The 19,896-nt window shown below is 37.1% G+C and overlaps 2 protein-coding genes and 2 long non-coding RNA genes across 15 annotated transcripts; 2 read left to right on the top strand and 2 right to left on the bottom strand.

The window, feature by feature from the left end:
• The first annotated feature begins 125 nt into the window (after nt 1–125).
• On the top strand, nt 126–3,518 carry LOC116916683 (pickpocket protein 28). Of its 4 annotated transcripts, XM_045169815.1 has the most exons (12): nt 352–498; nt 571–702; nt 809–1,018; nt 1,099–1,255; nt 1,311–1,468; nt 1,543–1,657; nt 1,745–1,818; nt 1,891–2,090; nt 2,185–2,244; nt 2,324–2,507; nt 2,611–2,702; nt 2,925–3,518. In XM_045169815.1, exons 3-12 carry the CDS (start codon nt 870–872, stop codon nt 3,227–3,229), a joined length of 1,494 nt encoding a protein of 497 aa, XP_045025750.1. In that variant the 5' UTR covers nt 352–498; nt 571–702; nt 809–869; the 3' UTR covers nt 3,230–3,518. The 4 variants fall into 4 exon arrangements, with proteins under 4 accessions (XP_045025749.1, XP_032777883.2, XP_045025750.1 ...); XM_045169814.1 differs by lacking the exon at nt 571–702 and having other exon boundaries at nt 126–394; XM_032921992.2 differs by having other exon boundaries at nt 126–702.
• A 1,109-nt stretch (nt 3,519–4,627) lies between these two features.
• On the top strand, nt 4,628–6,132 carry LOC123470098. The gene is made up of 5 exons (XR_006643598.1): nt 4,628–4,861; nt 4,921–5,080; nt 5,159–5,280; nt 5,338–5,417; nt 5,481–6,132. It is a non-coding gene; the product is annotated as an uncharacterized LOC123470098 (long non-coding RNA).
• A 232-nt stretch (nt 6,133–6,364) lies between these two features.
• Nucleotides 6,365–10,549, bottom strand: LOC116916803. 7 transcript variants are annotated; one of them, XR_006643599.1, is made up of 9 exons: nt 10,363–10,549; nt 10,143–10,267; nt 9,719–10,045; nt 9,546–9,642; nt 9,356–9,474; nt 8,559–8,639; nt 8,290–8,426; nt 7,827–7,976; nt 6,365–7,746 (listed from the first exon to the last, which is right to left on the bottom strand). It is a non-coding gene; the product is annotated as an uncharacterized LOC116916803 (long non-coding RNA). The 7 variants fall into 7 exon arrangements; XR_006643602.1 differs by having other exon boundaries at nt 10,151–10,267; XR_006643603.1 differs by having other exon boundaries at nt 9,719–10,088; nt 10,155–10,267.
• A 4,449-nt stretch (nt 10,550–14,998) lies between these two features.
• LOC116919860 lies at nt 14,999–19,458 on the bottom strand. 3 transcript variants are annotated; one of them, XR_006643596.1, is made up of 8 exons: nt 18,520–19,458; nt 17,997–18,456; nt 16,442–16,998; nt 16,108–16,374; nt 15,967–16,045; nt 15,493–15,906; nt 15,321–15,428; nt 14,999–15,254 (listed from the first exon to the last, which is right to left on the bottom strand). XR_006643596.1 is itself a non-coding variant. In XM_045169816.1 (7 exons), the coding sequence occupies exons 4-7, from the start codon at nt 16,043–16,045 to the stop codon at nt 15,247–15,249; spliced, it is 609 nt and encodes a 202-aa protein (XP_045025751.1). In that variant the 5' UTR covers nt 16,108–16,374; nt 16,442–16,998; nt 17,997–18,103; the 3' UTR covers nt 14,999–15,246. The 3 variants fall into 3 exon arrangements, 1 of the variants encoding a protein (XP_045025751.1); XR_006643597.1 differs by having other exon boundaries at nt 17,997–18,103; nt 18,520–19,452; XM_045169816.1 differs by lacking the exon at nt 18,520–19,458 and having other exon boundaries at nt 17,997–18,103.
• Nucleotides 19,459–19,896: the final 438 nt, after the last annotated feature.

Raw genomic sequence — 19,896 nt, 5'->3', positions numbered from 1 at the left:
ATGCTCTCTGTGTATCAGGCGAGATGAGACATCGGCTAAGTCATGGTTGAACATCCCAGCAACAAGGATAAATTTTCACTGTTCTTTCGATATGCAATCGAAGTGACATGGACACGCCCTGTTTGACAAGTTTCTCAATTGACCTGAACGTGGACAAACATTACAGCTGCTTTGAATTTTCTGGACGAAATCCAGGTGGCAGTAAGCTCACAACTGAAAACACTTGTCAGGCAGGGCGCAGATGTTTTGAACGAATAGTGTGACTAGGGGGCGGTTGATAAAAATTCCCCTCAGTTCACTGTTGGGAGTCCAAACCTGTCCCTTTCATTTCCCTTCCTTTTTATGAAAACAAAAGAGAGGAAATCGTGTCACGTCTCAGGAAGCTTTTCAACAGGTTAAGATATTCTTCTACTCGCTTGTTTTAAAGTTCCCAGACAAAGTACACGCCCAAACTATTAATGAGGTGGGCATCCCGAAAGAAAAAGTAGCGGCCATTAGGTAACAAAAGGTTAGTCTAGTAGGCTGTGGGTTTTTGGCGAGTCATTTTTGCTGTATCATGTTTCGTAACAGCCGCGAAAAAATCGAAAGAGCTCAGCAAAAATCATGTCAAAATGACCAACGGATTTTCAAACAGTTCTGTGAAAACACCTCAATTCATGGACTGAAATATTTGTTTGAAGATGGAAGTAGGTTAATCGAAAGGTATATTTTTCCTTTCGTCTTTTCTACCTTCAGTAATCATTTCAGCTAGTTTTAAGCCTTTCTTGAAGTAATTATTTGTCTTTATTTTATCACATGCATTTTATAGATGCGCTTGGTTACTGGTGTTTTTATCCGGTATCTGCTTCTCGGGTTACTTCTGTTGGCAAATGTGGGAAAAATGGAAACAATCTCCTGTACTGACATCCGTGGAAACGCAACTCTACCCGCTTAGTAATATTTTCTTCCCAGCGGTTACAGTGTGCAACGTCAACAAAGTTTCGAAGATAAAGCTCCAGGATGCACTGAGAAATCCCAAGTAAGATTAATGTTTTTTATTGGAAACTTGTGTAGTAATACCTTAGTCAACACCTTCTAATCCATTGCTTTGAAAGGAAGGTATGCAAATGTTTCATATTCCGAAATGCAGTCTACCCTAAGGTACATGACAAAACTAGACCGCGCAATCAATAACGAAAGGCCACTAAAAGAGCTGAACCAGTTTTACAAGTCGCGGAACATCTCTGCACTTGATTTATTCAAGATCTTGGAAGAGGTATTACAAATTCATTGGTATCTGAAAACAGAAAATTAACTTTCAACCATGATAGACGGCACCTTCTTGCTCGGACATGGTCATGGATTGTAATTGGTTGGGACTTACGAAACCGTGCATGGAATTCTTTTCGTTTTTACCTACTGATGATGGAATGTGCTGTACGTTTAACAGTGCAAAATATTTCGATCCAATGCTAGGCATTCAATCAAGGTATAAACAAAGAAAAACTTATCTAGTCTGTTCTATCCTGGTAATGTTATTATGCGTCTCTTCTTTTTCTAAAGTGCAAGTGAACCTTTACGAGTCAACGGTAACGGGTACCGAATGGGGCTGAATTTGGTTATCGATGCCAATGTAGACGACTATAGTGTCACTACCGGAAAATTCGACGGTTTTAAAGTGATGGATTTTGAAAAAAATTTGGCACAGACAAATTTACAATTTAAAATGTGCTTTGTTATCATATTCCTTACTTCTCGTATTCAGATATTAGTGCACGCACCAGAGGAATTTCCTGACGTAGCTGACAGGGGATTTGTGATAGGTCCTGGTACCGAAACGTAAGTGAAATAAACTGTGTCAAATGCATCGTCTGTTTCATTTTTTGCTAAATACTACTACACGGCTTTTAGATTTGTTGCTGTTAAAGGTACTACGTCCTTCAATACCGAAGAGGTCGCGAGGGAAGTCGCCCCAGATCAGCGCCAGTGCCTGGTGGAAGGTGAAAAGAAATTGAAATATTTCCAGCATTATAGCCGGTCTGCTTGTATGGTCGAGTGTGCTACGCGAATAATGCACGACAATTGCCAATGTCGTCCATACTTTTTAAGAGGTAGCTTTAATTACCTAACGGTATTTAATGTGAAGTTGGGTTTAATTTTATTTATCATTTTATTTTGTTTGTCTGTTTCTTTTTTTTCTGCCAGGAGGCAATACATCCCGTTTGTGTGAATTTACATCATACACATGCATATCCAACGTTTATGGTAACGGTCATCACGTTACTGATTGAGTGTGCAAAAAGGCTAAATCCCATTAACAGTCAACATTTTCTTTGATGGATAGAGGATGTTCGTGCACGGGGAGATAAAATCTGCGACTGTTTGCCACCCTGTGCGGATATTAGGTACGACCCGGAAGTATCATACGCATCCTTCCCTGGTCGCGGATTTAACCTGACACGCACCTTCAAACGCCTAGTACAAGAACGAAACCTGAGCGCTGGTACGGATGGAACGGAATATTTCAAGTGAGTTGGTTTTCTTTTCAACAATCATTAATCATACTTTCAAACTATGCGGCCAAATTGCTTTCATACTTTCTGACTTGCTAACAATGTACTTACAATGCAGGACTAATGTGGCAATGTTCCATGTTTATTACAAAGAAAAGACAGGAATGCGCTACAGAACCGACATCCGCTTTGGAATTGAGGACTTTATTTGTAACTACATTTTCTTACTTTTTCGTAGTTTAGAGAACGAATCGGATATCGCGAATTGCTTTCTTTTGAGCGTCAATTAGCCAGTGCTCTAGTTCGTCATTACCTTTTCGTTAGTTACCGGTAAAATGAGAAGTGAACGTAGTCTTTGCATAAGACATGGCCTACGTCCAAAGTTCTGGTCGTGTAACAGTCCTTATGATGCGTGATTAATTTGATTTTCAGCGGCCATGGGTGGACTTCTGGGCCTTGGCCTAGGCATGAGCTTCATTAGCGTGATCGAACTAGTCTACTTTTTCATTGTTCGCCGCTTTTTCTTGCAACATCGGATTCCTTCAGACCAGACGTTAAAAAGTTCACATTCGCCTAATTCTGATGAAGTAAGAAAAGTGTGGCCTTCCTCCCAAACACTATCGTCGGTCATGACTACCATGGAACCAAACGTAGATGGACAACGCGGCCTGCAACTAGTTCGACGGGGTTCACTTAACTTACCTGCGCATATGCAGGCACGCTTTTACAAATATTGATGACTTTCCGTTTCTGGTTGAAAAAAATCAACCATTGTTGTGCACTGAAAAAATAAATAATCTTCTTCCATTAGAGCAAAAAGCCAATGGCTTTGTTGGGAAGTGCCATAATGATTAGAACCAAAAAAAGGAACGCCGTTTGACCCACCTTTTTAAAATTTTTATTCCAAACAACTGCTGTTTTCTAGTTAACCATTTATTTCGATAATCTATAGAAAACTTGTAATGCCATCTAACATTCAAATTAATAGTTGAAGGATGGATTTGAATAGACCTTGCACCCAAAGAAGGAGTCTACTAAATATTTATTTGTCGATCCATTGTTATGCTGATATAGCTGTAGTCAATTACGACCCTATTCAGAAGAAACAAAAATTGAATTTCAAGAGTTATTCATAACCCATATTACTACCGGAAAGTTTTGGTACGTTTTATTTCTCTTTTCTTTACAAATGTTGCGCCAGTACCTTCCGGTAGTAAACCGAATCCCGGATAACCCGCACTAACTATCATAGGTCAAAACAAAATTTATTTTTCACGTTATCGTTAAATTTCCTACAATCGTTATCCTTGTTCTTTGACTGAGTAACATCTGATAGCAAAAAAAAGTTCAATCTAATTACGATTTCAATTGCCGATTTGAATGATTTAAATTTTTGACGTACATTGTTAAGACAAAGTTCGCTAATGCTCAACGATCAAGGCGTAAACGCGCGTAACATCTCCCTATAATTTAACTTCTTTCAGGAACACCTAAAAAAAGTGACCAATGTTTATCTTAGCTCTTAGGCCGCCTAAATTACGTTAGGTTAGATTAGGTAGGTTAGATGATCTTAGGCCACCTAAATAAGGTTAGGTTAGGTAGGTTAATATTACATAATTTTTACTTTTGTTGATGTAATTTAAATAATTTTTATGAATTATGTCGTGGCAATAGGCATATTTGAACTTACTGCCACGATGAGAGAGAATGCGATAGATTATCGTGTTAATAGATAAAGATGTTTTTGTTGATAATCGATTGTGAGGCCGATTGGGTCTTTATCTGCCATATAATTTTCTTATTTGCAACGTAATAATAATAATAATAATAATATTGCTTAATTATACTGAATAAATTGTCGATAGATGGCAGTGCAGAATCTTTGTGCATAACCTTTCTGTACGGAATAGAAGAGTGAATCGTTACAGATAAGAAAATTAGATGGCGTTGCTGTGCTGTGCCCCACTCTGAGTAATTGCAAGTAATGAGTGAAATTTGTGTCAGCAATTTTTCGTAACTCCGGTGTGTTTCTAAGGATTTTAAACTCAGTTATAACGGTATGTGATCTCCTTTTCAGTTTCTTGATCAATAGGAAATATGTTGGAGGAGAAACTTTTCAAAATTCTATATTTTCTATGTAACATTGTCTCCCTTGTTATCAGGTATGTGAAACACTGAATTAAAGTAATGAACTGCTGCTGTTTGTCTCTTCCTATCAGGCCATTTCTCACTGACAAAGTTTCACCTCGCTCCAGACAAACATCGCACTAAATGGCATTACTCTTTTCTTGAGTTGCTCATGAATTCAAGTCCACAAGGAATGGCTCCGCAACAGCAAGATTAACCATACCATCATCAGACTCGACTGTGTATTTTGACTCATTGTCTAATTTTGTTTTGGTGCAATATCCTTTCTTTTTTGTTACAGAATCATCATCTTCTTTCGATTGTCAACCATCTACTACCAGTTTCTTTCAGATCCAGTATTGGAAGTTTCTACACTTAGCCAACCATCAACATCCAGTTTCACAGCTTCCCTTCTTTGCCAGCTGTGAACCAGAATCAGTTAACTTCAGCATCATAGCATGGTATTATAAAAATTTTCTTTTCACCTGGCAGTGTCACAGAATTTTTTTTTTTTTTTTTTTCATTTTGGAACTTTATAGAAATGATCATTTTCAAATGCCATCTCAACTGTTTGCAGCCTTTACCACTCTTCTTAGCCTGACAACATGCATACTGTTATGCCAGCCTTTTAAAATACTCTTCATGCCATCACCTCATTATGGTACTGTAATTTAACTTATCTTGTATTCTTATTCTGAGTTTTCATTTTTTATTGTAGAATTTGCAAGTTTTCATTTGCGTTTATGTTAAAAAAAACGCTGTCAAGTAGTTATCATGCCGTCGTATGGGATTAAAAACGTAAGTATACTTGATTTGCTTAAAGTACTATGTCAATGTCTAATTTGTGAATTTTCAATTCAGCAAATGCCCACAGCCGAGTGAAAGAGGGCATCTCGTTATCTTTGCGGCTCCAAAACAGCTGACGGCGATGGCTTTCGCTGCAACGTGGAACTTCTCGTCTGTTTTGGTATTGTTTGTGTGTGTGTGTTGTGTGTGTTGTGTGTGAGAGTTAACCCGTTGGCTGCCACCCATTTTGCTCCCATTTTTTTTTTTAGCTGTAGGGACCGCGCGCACTGCTCTGCCCCATGGCCATGGGGTAGGGCAGTGCTCCGCCGAAAGGCGGTTAGGCAATGCACCAGTAGGGACTTCTCTTTGTTCGATGCGGTGATGGTTACCCGAGGGTGTGCATTCCCTGTAAAGGTTTCCATCGCCGTGTCAGCCCGGACTTGTCTTCGGACAAGTCCCATCAGATCGTGGATCCTTCAGACGACGATGCGTAGATTGTAGACAACAACCTACGGGTTGAATGGCTTGGCAGCCAACGGGTTAACTCAGTGTATGTATTTGTATTGTAATGTATTGTAATTTATTGTATAATTATGTAAATGAAAACAGTGGTGGAATTGTGGGATGGAGGTGGGACAATAAATGAAATTCCATTTATGTATGTTTCTCATTTGTACTTAACTTCACAATACAAATTATTTGAAATAAAATTACATTTACTTCGAAACCCTATCACGATTCACAAAATTTATCAAAATTCAAATTTTTTTTTTCATGAACAGCGAAATTTTTCAAGTTCTTTCTTTGACAGTTGAGTGTGGTGTTTTACACCTACTTCAGTTAGCCAACGGTAAAATTGTTACACGCACAGAAACGAGCTGCCGAAACTAAATCTAAAAGAACCTTCAGAAAATACATCTTGGCTAGCCATGTTTTACTCAATCTAACGCAAACATCACTCTCTAACAAAGTCGTGTATTATACTTCGACTAGGTAAACACCACAGAATACCAAACTCCTGCCAAACGGAATCTGCGACCTCGTTTTTGTTTGTTTTCTTCAGATTGGCATTCTTAATTTTTCCTTTGATACGCCCAACGTGCTACCGACATAGAAATGTGCTGGAACGAAAGCAGAAACACGGATGCCGGTGCGACTCTTGAAGACTTCAGATATTCCACCTAGTCCAAATCAACTCGTCTCACTGATGGAGCTCTTATTTCCATTCAGTGTAGTCTTTCGTCGCAGCATGTGTTGAGTAGTAGTGAATCGTCATGCTTCATCGCAACAAATTTACTGCCATCTGCAAACAAATTTTTTCGTTAATTAGCAATACAATTTAGTCTAGAGAAATTTTGAACGCAATTCATTCGCTGTTTCTCCAAGAGAGTTAAGAGTCTATGCTATCTTCTGCATACTTTTGGTCAAATTCCTCCACGACATACTGCATAACATCTCTATAACAAGAAAGATTAACACCAACTTAGCGCATAACGGATCGGAGCTACAGGATAGGGAGTGTTGAATTCGTTGAGTGCTGAATTAAAACGAACATGAAGAAGCTGATTACGTGACCCAAGATTAAACTATTAGAAGAGCGCGATGCTGCTAGATCAAAATTACGGGCGATCGGTGAAAAATGCGAGATTGTTTGCTATTTATTAACAACATAGAGCCATAACATATTTTTAGGATGAGACAGCTCTAGCCAAGAAATGGACCAACAATGAGTTAAGGCAAAAAATGAAGGCAAGGTTGCGAGCTGTAAAAACGACTCAGTCGAATAAACCGGATCATCCCGAATGGTGACAAATTCTAGGGAAGATTTCTTCCCTTCAATGACGGAATCGCGGAAAATCTTTCCCATGTCAGTTACAAGACGAGTTCGGATTCTATAAGCAACCAAATCCCGTAGATTTGGCCATAGATAAACGTTGTAGATTATCGTGCATTTACTTGTCTATATGGCAAGAGCTGGGTGAACCTGAATTGCTGCCGATCAGTTTCCATAATTGGTTCAGTAATCTATTTGAAAGACGCGACTTAATCGATTTTCTACTCGGGAAATGAATCATGTACAAGATGGAGTGGAAAGATGTGATGGGGTACACTATCATCGGAGAAAATTAACGAAAAATACCATAGCTGCCCGATACAAGTTCTTGATAAACCTGGAATTCCACATTTCATTGGTAAATCATGCTTGCAAATTTCAGTGTTGGCTGGTGCCAATGCCTTTCACATTCAGGGTCCTGAGGGGTTCTATAAAAAGGAACGTAACATTCCTGAACCCAAGCGATGGAACTCTGAAACGTATTGCATCGCGAACATTGTCAACTTTCTACATTTCAATTCAAAGGAAATTATGCAAGTAGTCAATTCTAGCAAATCAAAGAATTGCAGCTAATGCATTTCGGATACCTTAACCTTCTCGTGAACTGGTTACTCTTTGTACTGTACAAGTGCACATCCATCCTGTTCTCCATCACCTTCCGAGCATAATTCCACTCCTAACATGTTCAGCTTCTGACCATTATCATATTTCATCTTTTGTCTACCCATTTCCGTCACCTGAAAATTAAAAGTACCTTTGTTTAATTGTTGCAATTGATAATTAAAAACAAAACTTATGAGCTGATATGCTAAACAGAGTTTGCCAACAAACCATGTTACATACTTGATGATCCCATTTCTTCCCATTCTATTTTTCAAATGAGGTTTGCATTAAACAATGATCAGGCTTGACACTTGCAACCATCATTCAAGAACATTTTTACCCCCACCCCCTTCAGAATTAGCAAGCACATTTGAAAAACTTTGACAGATAACATGAAACTTCCCACATATATGTATCACCATATTATTAAGTGCACAAATTTTATACCATTACTAGCAGGTAAGGAAATGGCAGACCAGCAAAGAAAAATGTTGAATGTCCAGTTCTTAGGGAGATCAAAGCACAGTTGCATACACATTGCAAAATGTGTTCCTTGATCAAGATATGGAAGTGTCTTTGAAAATCTTTAAAAAAAAATAAATTAATAATAATATTGTATGAAAAAAGAAAGTGGATTGGCCAAAGAGATAGGGCTAAGATTTTGAAGAATTATCTCAAACAACCCCACCAAAATGTTAATAGAACTAACGAAGTACCTGGACAACATTCTCACTTCACAGAACATCCATAATGGCGTCGAATATACTTCACAAAAATGGGTTTTTCTACGACGTTGCCTATTCGAGGAAAAAAAGACAATATTTAGAAAAATGGATTTAAAACATTAAATATTAATAATAATAAAATACATTAAAACACATACAGAAATAAAAACTGTTGATCCGAGACAAATGTAATCATCTACAATGATGAGTTAGTTACCTGCGCTATTCAGTTGTAAAATAACAAAATATAGGAACAAGGGGTAGAATATACTGTGTAGCACAACAACCTACAACCAGAGCAGAGTAATAGAATACTATTACTCTGTATTTAATAATAATAATAATAATTTATTGTAGTATTCTATTACTCTGACCAGAGTCATAGAAGCCAGGTTCTATGACTCTGCTATCTACAACCAGTGAACCAGAGTAATAGAATACTAAATCTGCTAATCCATAATAATACTAAATCCATAATGAATAGGCCTACTAATCTGCTACAACTAACGTTTAGAATTTGTCTTCTGTGGTCATGTTCCATGCTGTTTTCTACTTCAGCCTTAGTTTAGTCATCCAATTAACTTCCTGAATTGACTGCTTTATCTTACGTACTTATATTAAGTTATCACAGATAATTTTCTATAAGCTTGATTGCCTGGTTTAATCCACAAATGAATTTTTATTTCCATGAGTTTTGAATGTGCCACAAATACTTTTTGAACAGTTCCTGACAAAAATGTCTTTAACTATTTACACAACAGATTTTAGAATATCTTCAGTAATTTTACCTTCCATATTTTTTTTCCTTGCAACTTCTTCAGCTTGTGTTTTCTCAGTCTAAGAATCTTAGGCTTGGTCAGGTGGATTTCTAAATGCAGATGGCTGTTCAGCCTTTCACAGTCTACAACTTACAGAAGATTTGACAAGTAGACATTAATTAATGTTAGTTAGTTGATACTTAGTAGATTAATCAAATACCTTTCAGGCTACAGGTTCCTGTACAAAGGCAAGTTGGAAACACCAAAATTGATCTAATCTGAATTTTTAAAGTAGTGACATGATAACTACAAAATCACTAAAAAGCAATTGAAACATTTGTAAAGAACAATTGGGCTTTGACATGTATTAGGAGGCTGATTCAAAGCGCTTACTTTTAATGGGTGATCTACGTTTATTTACCAATAGATCTTTTCCTGTACACAGCTGTACCAAAATGCAATCATGTTGGAACCTAATTTCTTTTAGTGAAGAGTATGATACCTCTGCTGTCAACCTATAAAAGGAGAGAGTAGGAACAATTAGTGGGATATGCTTTGTAACCGCAAACATACAACACTGCCATTTTCACTGTTGTCTTTCAAGGCCATGTTCCATCTTGTATTGTACTACAGTCACCACTTATCACACATGGGCAGATTTAAGCTCTGTGAAGTAGATTTGCAGCCACAGCTAGCTGGTAGTGGTAGGCATTCCATGGTCTATAATAACATAAATATGGGAAGTAGGCATTATTTTTGTAGTCTGCAAAAGTTAGTGATCCAATGATTATGTAGTAGCTTCTGCCATTTTACGTACACCAGTACCTACTTGACCAATTGTTTTTTCATGTGTTTTCTCAGTCTCAATATAATTGTTAAATTTAAATTCTGTTGATAAGGTTTTCACCCACAGATAACTGGTCAGCATTGTAAAGTCTGCAACTAAAAATATTGGAAGACATTAATTGGCGAAGTTTTTAGATTAAGAAAATAATAACGTTCAGGCTTTGTGTGCCCGTCTAAGAGCAAGTTGATACCATTGATTTGAACAAAGTTCCATACTGGTTCAGATACCAACGAAAAATTAAACTCTACTCTCAAATGCCGTTTTCCAGGGTATTTCTATCACAAAATAATATCTAAACTTTCCAAGAGGCTTACAAACGGCTTTGCTTTAGAGCAACACAACAACGACGTTCTTCGTAACGGCTTTCAATTAGTGTTGGCGATATATCTGTACTCGAATAGATATATCGGTTCTTTTAGATATATCGATATCGTTTACTACGATAACGATTGTCTATATCTGTAAATATAGATAACGCATCGTCATCTATCGCTAAATACACGAACTAGAAACGCCATCTATCGCTAAATACACGAACTAGAAACGCCATCTATCGTTCACCGAAATAATGCTCTCCTGTAGTTCCTCAGGATTAACATCTCTTTGGGGGAGTGGAAACAAATTTTTTCTTTGTTTTATTTTCCAGCCCCCTCCGGCTCTTTCCGCCATCTTCACTGGAATTCACCCTTCCTTTCTTTTTAACAGTTGCCCATAATCTTTAAATTCCCATCAAGTTCTTTCACTGTTAACGTTGTGTGAAACTAGAGGTTCATTATCGATAAAAATACTAAATCAACACATAGCAGATTTTACTAATTTTGACTGCACTAAGATTCGAACGTTGAACCTCGATGGTCACAGACTAGATCTATACCGTTATACCATACTGGTACAACTAATGCAAGGCATTAGATTTGTATGCGCTCTCGGTGCGTAAAGTTATCGAACATAACCGATACAGATAAGTCTGTAAAATATAGATACCGATATCGATATATCGAATGTCTATACTTCGCGATATATCGCCATCACTACTTTCAATGGGCGTCACCATTGACTGTTGCAACATGGTCTCCACGGTATATACCGACCGTTCGGTAAGATTGCATTCCTGCTTTCCCTCTCTGTAGTCCTATCTACAAGTAGTGCCGCCAACGGCCGAAGGAGGAATTAAAAGCTTCTAAACAGTTTTGACAAACGAAATTTACTGGCGGTAATTTACAAATGGTTACTACTTTGTGATAAAATCAGTGCCTCGACTTAAACTATGGATAATTTAGAAGATGAAAAGGATTTAAGAAGAGCGCTAAAGTAGCCTAAGAGGAGAAAAAAGCAAAGCAAAGGGAGAAGATTAGGACCTAATGGTGGGACTGGAGCTGAAGGATATGGTCTTTTTAAAAAAGATAGGTTGTTCCCACAAGCAGATATACCTGCTCCTTCAACAAAGTTGCCTAATGAACCTAAGGCGAAAAAAATATACAGTACCCACCAAACTATTAGGTACACCCCCCTTTTTTCAGTGCATTCTTATGGCACTACGTGTCTTAGAAAAAATGCAATAACTCTTGAACCGCTTGGGCTAGATTTTTTTTCCTTTTTTCCGTGAGTAGATCTAATGATGATCTACATTTCTTATACACATGAAGTCGTCGTAGGATTAACCCCCACGGCGCTACAGTATCGTTCACTTTATTAGGTACACCCCGTTTTCCCCCATATGCGCCGTGTTAAATACGGCGTTTTCAAAAATATACAAAAAATTTTAAAATAAAGCTAAAATCTTTTTCTTTGTGCCAAAAGATGCACAATTCTTCACTCTATACTAATCCGAAGCATGATTTACAGTCAAATCAATTAAAAGAACCCTTCTCTATACCCCGAAGTTTACCCCCCTCAACATTTTTACGGCAAAATCAAAACTGGCGATGTCGCCACCAGAGGCACTGCAAGATTCGGGCTGTTGCTGCGCCAATGCGATAAGGGGCACACAAGATATTTAAAAAAATCTGATTATTTTCATTTTCGCATCGCATATAGCATATTTCATTGTTTATTTTCTAATGGAACTAAGATTAAAATTGAAACCATATTCTGTGAAAGCTGGTGGCTGGTAGCAACAGCCCGAATCTTGCAGTGCCTCTGGTGGCGACATCGCCAGTTTTGATTTTGCCGTAAAAATGTTGATGGGGGTAAACTTCGGGGTATAGAGAAGGGTTTTTTTATTTGGTTTGACTGTAAATCATACTTTGGATTAGTATAGAGTGAAGAATTGTGCATCTTTTGGCACAAAGAAAAAGATTTTAGCTTTATTTTTAGTATTTTTGTATATTTTTGAAAACGCCGTATTTAACACGGCGCATATGGGGAAAAACGGGGTGTACCTAATAAAGTGAACGATACCGTAGCGCCGTGGGGGTTAATCCTACGACGACTTCATGTGTATAAGAAATGTAGATCATCATTAGATCTACTCACAGAAAAAAGGAAAAAAAATCTAGCCCAAGCGGTTCAAGAGTTATTGCATTTTTTCTAAGACACGTAGTGCCATAAGAATGCACTGAAAAAGGGGTGTGTATATACTGTGAAATCACCAGAATTCCTAACTGGTGGTTGTGCAGAAAATTCTTGTAACCAAAAACAAGGTAAGCATGTGAACGTAGAACTTTGAATTATACAAATCTAATTTACATTAATATATGTGCAGATGCTGAAAAAACCAAGGATGGTTATAGCAATCACACAAGAAGGCAATGAGATTCAAACACCAACAGAAGAAGTAACGAGTAAGTATTTTGTTCCTTTGTTTGTTTTGTCCATCGTACACTAACTTACTTTCTGTCTAGAACGGCTGGCCACTCTAAAAATGAGGTTGAAAGAATTCAAGATGAAGCAAGTATTGAAAATGCTTCTCTTGTAACCCAATCACAGGCAATGACCAGAATTTCATATGATAGAACTTGGTTGAAGAGGAGAGAAAATGTCGATGCTGGGTGGGTTATCAACAGAAACACATACCTCTCAGCTTTTATTAAGCACAAAGCTCTTTCGGAGAGAGAGGTATGCTGTAATTGTCATATTTCAATTCCCTATCTTGCTGTGCGATGCAACACTTGCCATGCCAATTTATGCCCAGAATGTGATTGGGCATTTCATTTTAAAAGACCGTTCCACTATCGAGAACTATTCGGAGAGAGTTCGTCCAGGCCTCTTCTACCGTCTGAGTGTGTCCATTCAAATGGACATGTTGTAGAAAAAGGTAAGTAAAAAAATTATGTGTAGGTAGATATACAATGAATAGTGATATTTTTTTACGCTTACAGCCGTTCCAGGACCGTTACATATCCCTCCTGATTGTGCTGACTGTGCTGAGAAGAGCACGGTTCAGTTATTTTCAGGATCTACGTGCATCGCAATTGTAACAAAAGATGGTAAGTTCTTATTTTTAGTAAGATACAATGAATAATTTCATGGAATAAAATGTGTTGTTTTGATAGGACACTAAAAACTAGTCATATCCCGTGAAAATTTCGATTTAATCGACACCTAGATGCTGATGCAGCGTTATTTGAAAGAAAAAATTGCCAAATCAGTGTTTTTCTTTAAGAAGCTGGAAGATGATGATACCAGCAGCTCCTCCAGTTCATCAGATGAAGATCAATTTCCGGAAGGCTCATCAGCTGAAGAGGAAGAGATTGGAAGAGAGTAATTGAAATGTAGAATAATAAATTGATAATACATTTTTAAACTCTCATTAACTTGTTGTTGAGTTATTCGTTTGTTACTTATAAATATTCAAGAATGATTAGTTGTAAAAAAGCAAAATAATGCTAATTGGTTTTTTATGGTGTTACAACTGTTGCAAGGTGAATCGAAACACATTTGTATTTCCCACCATTAAAAAATGGCCGCCAGATGCTGGTACCTGATTTGTCGTTTACTTTTTAAAGGTTTTTTTGATAATATCACGTGGGAAAATTGATTTTAATGCATCAAAAGATGCACGGGTTTATAAAGATTCTAAAAAACCTAGTAGTTAGCTAAAGTAATCAGGATAAATGCCCAAACGAGCATGCAAAAGTTTTGTCATCTTGACTCATCCCCACCCCCCACAAAAACTAAGCAAAAATCAAAAAATTATTTGCGACTTAGTTATAGGTGTAAACGTCATAAATGTTATAGAAATGGATAGCTCTTAAAAAGATCTATCGAATTCTATAAAATTTGAAACAAAAAAATTGAAAACAAAAAAATTTCAAAAGAAGTTTTACTTTTTCATTTTTTCGGTTATGCCGAGTACTGCGGTGAACCACAAAAACGGAAAAGTAAAACTTCTTTTGAAATTTTTTTGTTTTCAATTTTTTTGTTTCAAATTTTATAGAATTCGATAGATCTTTTCAAGAGCTATCAATTTCTATAACATTTATGACGTTTACACCTATAACTAAGTCGCAAATAATTTTTTTGATTTTTGCTTAGTTTTTGTGGGGGGTGGGGATGAGTCAAGATGACAAAACTTTTGCATGCTCGTTTGGGCATTTATCCTGATTACTTTAGCTAACTACTAGGTTTTTTAGAATCTTTATAAACCCGTGCATCTTTTGATGCATTAAAATCAATTTTCCCACGTGATATTATCAAAAAAAACCTTTAAAAAGTAAACGACAAATCAGGTACCATTTTTAATGGTGGGAAATACAAATGTGTTTCGATTCACCTTGCAACAGTTGTAACACCATAAAAACCAATTAGCATTATTTTGCTTTTTTACAACTAATCATTCTTGAATATTTATAAGTAACAAACGAATAACTCAACAACAAGTTAAAGAGAGTTTAAAAATGTATTATCAATTTATTATTCTACATTTCAATTACTCTCTTCCAATCTCTTCCTCTTCAGCTGATGAGCCTTCCGGAAATTGATCTTCATCTGATGAACTGGAGGAGCTGCTGGTATCATCATCTTCCAGCTTCTTAAAGAAAAACACTGATTTGGCAATTTTTTCTTTCAAATAACGCTGCATCAGCATCTAGGTGTCGATTAAATCGAAATTTTCACGGGATATGACTAGTTTTTAGTGTCCTATCAAAACAACACATTTTATTCTATGAAATTATTCATTGTATCTTACTAAAAATAAGAACTTACCATCTTTTGTTACAATTGCGATGCACGTAGATCCTGAAAATAACTGAACCGTGCTCTTCTCAGCACAGTCAGCACAATCAGGAGGGATATGTAACGGTCCTGGAACGGCTGTAAGCGTAAAAAAAATATCACTATTCATTGTATATCTACCTACACATAATTTTTTACTTACCTTTTTCTACAACATGTCCATTTGAATGGACACACTCAGACGGTAGAAGAGGCCTGGACGAACTCTCTCCGAATAGTTCTCGATAGTGGAACGGTCTTTTAAAATGAAATGCCCAATCACATTCTGGGCATAAATTGGCATGGCAAGTGTTGCATCGCACAGCAAGATAGGGAATTGAAATATGACAATTACAGCATACCTCTCTCTCCGAAAGAGCTTTGTGCTTAATAAAAGCTGAGAGGTATGTGTTTCTGTTGATAACCCACCCAGCATCGACATTTTCTCTCCTCTTCAACCAAGTTCTATCATATGAAATTCTGGTCATTGCCTGTGATTGGGTTACAAGAGAAGCATTTTCAATACTTGCTTCATCTTGAATTCTTTCAACCCTCATTTTTAGAGTGGCCAGCCGTTCTAGACAGAAAGTAAGTTAGTGTATGATGGACAAAACAAACAAAGGAACAAAATACTTACTCGTTACTTCTTCTGTTGGTGTTTGAATCTCATTGCCTTCTTGTGTGATTGCTATAACCATCCTTGGTTTTTTCAGCATCTGCACATATATTAATGTAAATTAGATTTGTATAATTCAAAGTTCTACGTTCACATGCTTACCTTGTTTTTGGTTACAAGAATTTTCTGCACAACCACCAGTTAGGAATTCTGGTGATTTCACAGTATATATATTTTTTTCGCCTTAGGTTCATTAGGCAACTTTGTTGAAGGAGCAGGTATATCTGCTTGTGGGAACAACCTATCTTTTTTAAAAAGACCATATCCTTCAGCTCCAGTCCCACCATTAGGTCCTAATCTTCTCCCTTTTGCTTTGCTTTTTTCTCCTCTTAGGCTACTTTAGCGCTCTTCTTAAATCCTTTTCATCTTCTAAATTATCCATAGTTTAAGTCGAGGCACTGATTTTATCACAAAGTAGTAACCATTTGTAAATTACCGCCAGTAAATTTCGTTTGTCAAAACTGTTTAGAAGCTTTTAATTCCTCCTTCGGCCGTTGGCGGCACTACTTGTAGATAGGACTACAGAGAGGGAAAGCAGGAATGCAATCTTACCGAACGGTCGGTATATACCGTGGAGACCATGTTGGACTGTTGACTGGCGATCGAAATCGGCCTAACAATCGATTATCAACATAAGGGGACTGTTGTCGACTGCCACTGCGACAGCCCCTTCGATTGAATTAATTTGAGGGGGGAGGCTGGTGTCGTATGATACTACGACACTGGCCCCCCCGTACTTGAATGATTTTAAGTGGGGGACGCTGGTGTCGTATGCCTACACGACAAAGGCCCCCCCGCTTCTATTGCCAGGGGTGGCTGGTGTCGCCCTCTTCGCCGACTGTAGCCCCCTGCAAAAACGGTGGGGGCCAATGTCGGGGGGGACTGGTGTCGAGGGGGTGGGGGCTAGTGTCGAGGGGCCCGTTTGTTTTCGTCGGGGTACCCTCCGTTGCCACTGTTGGGGGGTCCAATGTCGCGTTCCCAGTTCAAATATGCCTATTACCACGACATAATTCATAAAAATAATTTAAATTACGTCAACAAAAGTAAAAATTATGTAATATTAACCTACCTAACATTATTTAGATGGCCTAAGATCATGTAACCTACCTAATCTAACCTAACTTATGCGACCTAAAATAATTTAACTTACCTTACCCTAACCTAATTAGGTGGCCCGACTGAATTTAACTTACCTAACCAATTTTAGCCATGACATAAGTGAAAGAAAAACCTTTCGTAGCAATAGGCAAATCATAGGTACTTTCTACAAAATATATCGTGGCAACATGTATATTTGAATTTACCGCCACGATGAGAGAACCTACAGGCTATCATTGTAACAAACATATTTTTGTTGCCATGAAAGATGTTGCTGCATAGACAGTTCTGGTTGTCATGCCACAACATCTTTCGTTGCAATAGATTTAACCATTTTTTTCGCCGATTACCACGACACCTGATAGGTTCTTCCTCGTCTTGGCAAGAAATTAAAATATTTTTATTGCCACGACGTTTTTTGTGGCAATTACCCAAGATTTGCCTATTACCAATAAAGGTCCTAAATCCACTACATGTAGGTAAATCTTGGGTAATTGTGATGAAATACGTCATGGCTCATAGCATAACAGTTTCGACCGTCTTTGCAATAGACGTTTAAACCATTAGAAAATTTGAAACAGTGTGACAAGATTTATCCTAAACCCCAAATACCCCTTCATTTAAGCCCAACATTTTCGTTATTTAAATAAATTCTTCAATTTATATCAATAAAATACAGCCAACATTGTTGGTAACGCAGGATGTGGATTATCCAGTCGCGCCATCGCGTGATTTCTTATTTTTAGCCGCTTCAGTCAATCGCTAAATAAACTTTGATTTTTAATCCATAGAAAGAAAAGAAGAAATCAAAAGGAATAAAAAATTTTTGCTCATGGAACTTAACGGCGTGAAAATTTAACAGTCAAACAGCAAAGCAATACTACCGTACGTACCTCATGATGGGCTGATTCAACCATGGAAAGTTCTAGCCACGCTTCCATTCATTACCATTTATGGTGTCAGCAATCTCATTGAATCCACTTTGGTACACAATGTAAATCTAATCAGAGAAAATAAACCATGAATAAGAACACAAATGGTAATTATGAAACCTTCCAAACCCTAGCTTCAACCAACATAATCTTTTTATAGCCATATTCCTACAAAAGTTTCTGTCAAAACAATCTTTTCGCAAATTCAGACACACCTACACAAGAACCATTGATTAGATAAGAACTCTAGGGATTGACAAAACAATCATCATCAAAATGGTAGGCATCTTTTCTATGACTGAACAGAAAAGTGTGGATGTCAGTGTCAAAACACTTTGCAAATGGATTTCATTTAAGACAATGATCCTGCTTGAACCGATACAGGTCAATCAAGATCAGCATCTTTGCATGCAAACAGTACCTAAAAATGTTTTGAGCTATGAGATATATTGCAATGGAGATCACAACAATATGTTTTACTAACCTTGCATATATTAATATTGTTGTAATACTAATAGTAGCCAATGTCAGACACACATGAAATTATGGCTGTCATAAGACCAGAATTGATTGTCCAATTCCTTATCAAAATCGTCAAAATGAACAATTGGCAAGACTAATCACTTTAACTAAAAGGGTTTAACTCGTAGCAAAAAGAAAGGTGTTCCCAGGTTAGTAAGCACAGTTAAAACCCTTGGTTAAAACCATGGTGTATACAAGGTTTGATAAACCATGGTTAAAACACTGAATCAAAGAGCAAAAAAACGTAATTAAATATCAAGTGCTCAAAGTTTCAATGGAGACAAAGACATTCGTGCACATTCCACAATGTGTTCTTTGATCAAATATGAAATACTAACTCGTGAAGGGAAAAAAAGATTCGTAAAATCTAAAGAGAGCAAATTGTCTGTTAATCAGGGCAGTGAATAGGAATCTTGTCCATAATCTCAAGCAAGCTCATCAAAGTAATGAAGACCCGGCCATGTATGACACTAAATACTAAAACTAAACTACTACACTCATACTGTCGGCTTTGGTATTGGTAGTATTTAGGATTTTGGGTGCACGAGTGCGGCCATACATGCCGCAGTCTTGGGATTGGTCTTCTATATACTGTCGGCTGTTCCAAGACGTTGTCGAATCGAAAACAAAAAACAAAAACAACAAACAAAACAAAAAGATTTAGAAAAAAAGTTGATAAAATTTTAAAAAGCTCTAGACTTCGGGTGTCTCGGAATCCTAAATAAATATGATCAATATTTCAGCGTAAAAAAGGAGAGGCACGTTAGAACATACAAAAAATTAAACATTTTCGAATTGGCTGAAAATCACATTGACACAAATTCACATTGATCAAAAATCCCACTCAAAATTGAACATTGATTCCGAGAAAAATATTCCTTTTCTAACCAAATCAGCAGTTTTTAAAATATACTGAATAATTGTAGTCAAGGCTATTGCATCAAGCTGGCGCTGTAGCGTACTGGCTCACAACTTTGTCTACCTGTTTTTTACGTTTTTTTTTAATATTTAAGTTGTACGTAAAAAAAAAACCTGTTTCCTAACCACTTTTCAATTGCGAGTCAAAATCATGTATTTTTTACTATATTTAGATTTTAGCGAATTATGAAAAAGTGGGAAGGCTTGGAACCGTTTGAAAACCATACGTTATATTTGATATCGAATGCTGGTTACCAGGTTGTGGTTTTTTTTTCTTGTCCAATTAGCCGTTTGTGAAATATACCGGATACCTTTGCTATATCACGCTAGCGCTTAGCGTGCTAACGCACTAACCAAGTAAACACGTTTTTTACGTTAATTTAACTAACTTCACGTCCCACGTAAAAATAAAGTCGATTTT

The sequence above is a fragment of the Daphnia magna genome, linkage group LG2, assembly GCF_020631705.1.
Source record: "Daphnia magna isolate NIES linkage group LG2, ASM2063170v1.1, whole genome shotgun sequence".
Taxonomy (NCBI): domain Eukaryota; kingdom Metazoa; phylum Arthropoda; class Branchiopoda; order Diplostraca; family Daphniidae; genus Daphnia; species Daphnia magna.
The sequence above is the reverse complement of the archived record's forward strand: the minus strand, read 5'-3'. Positions and strand labels throughout refer to the sequence as shown.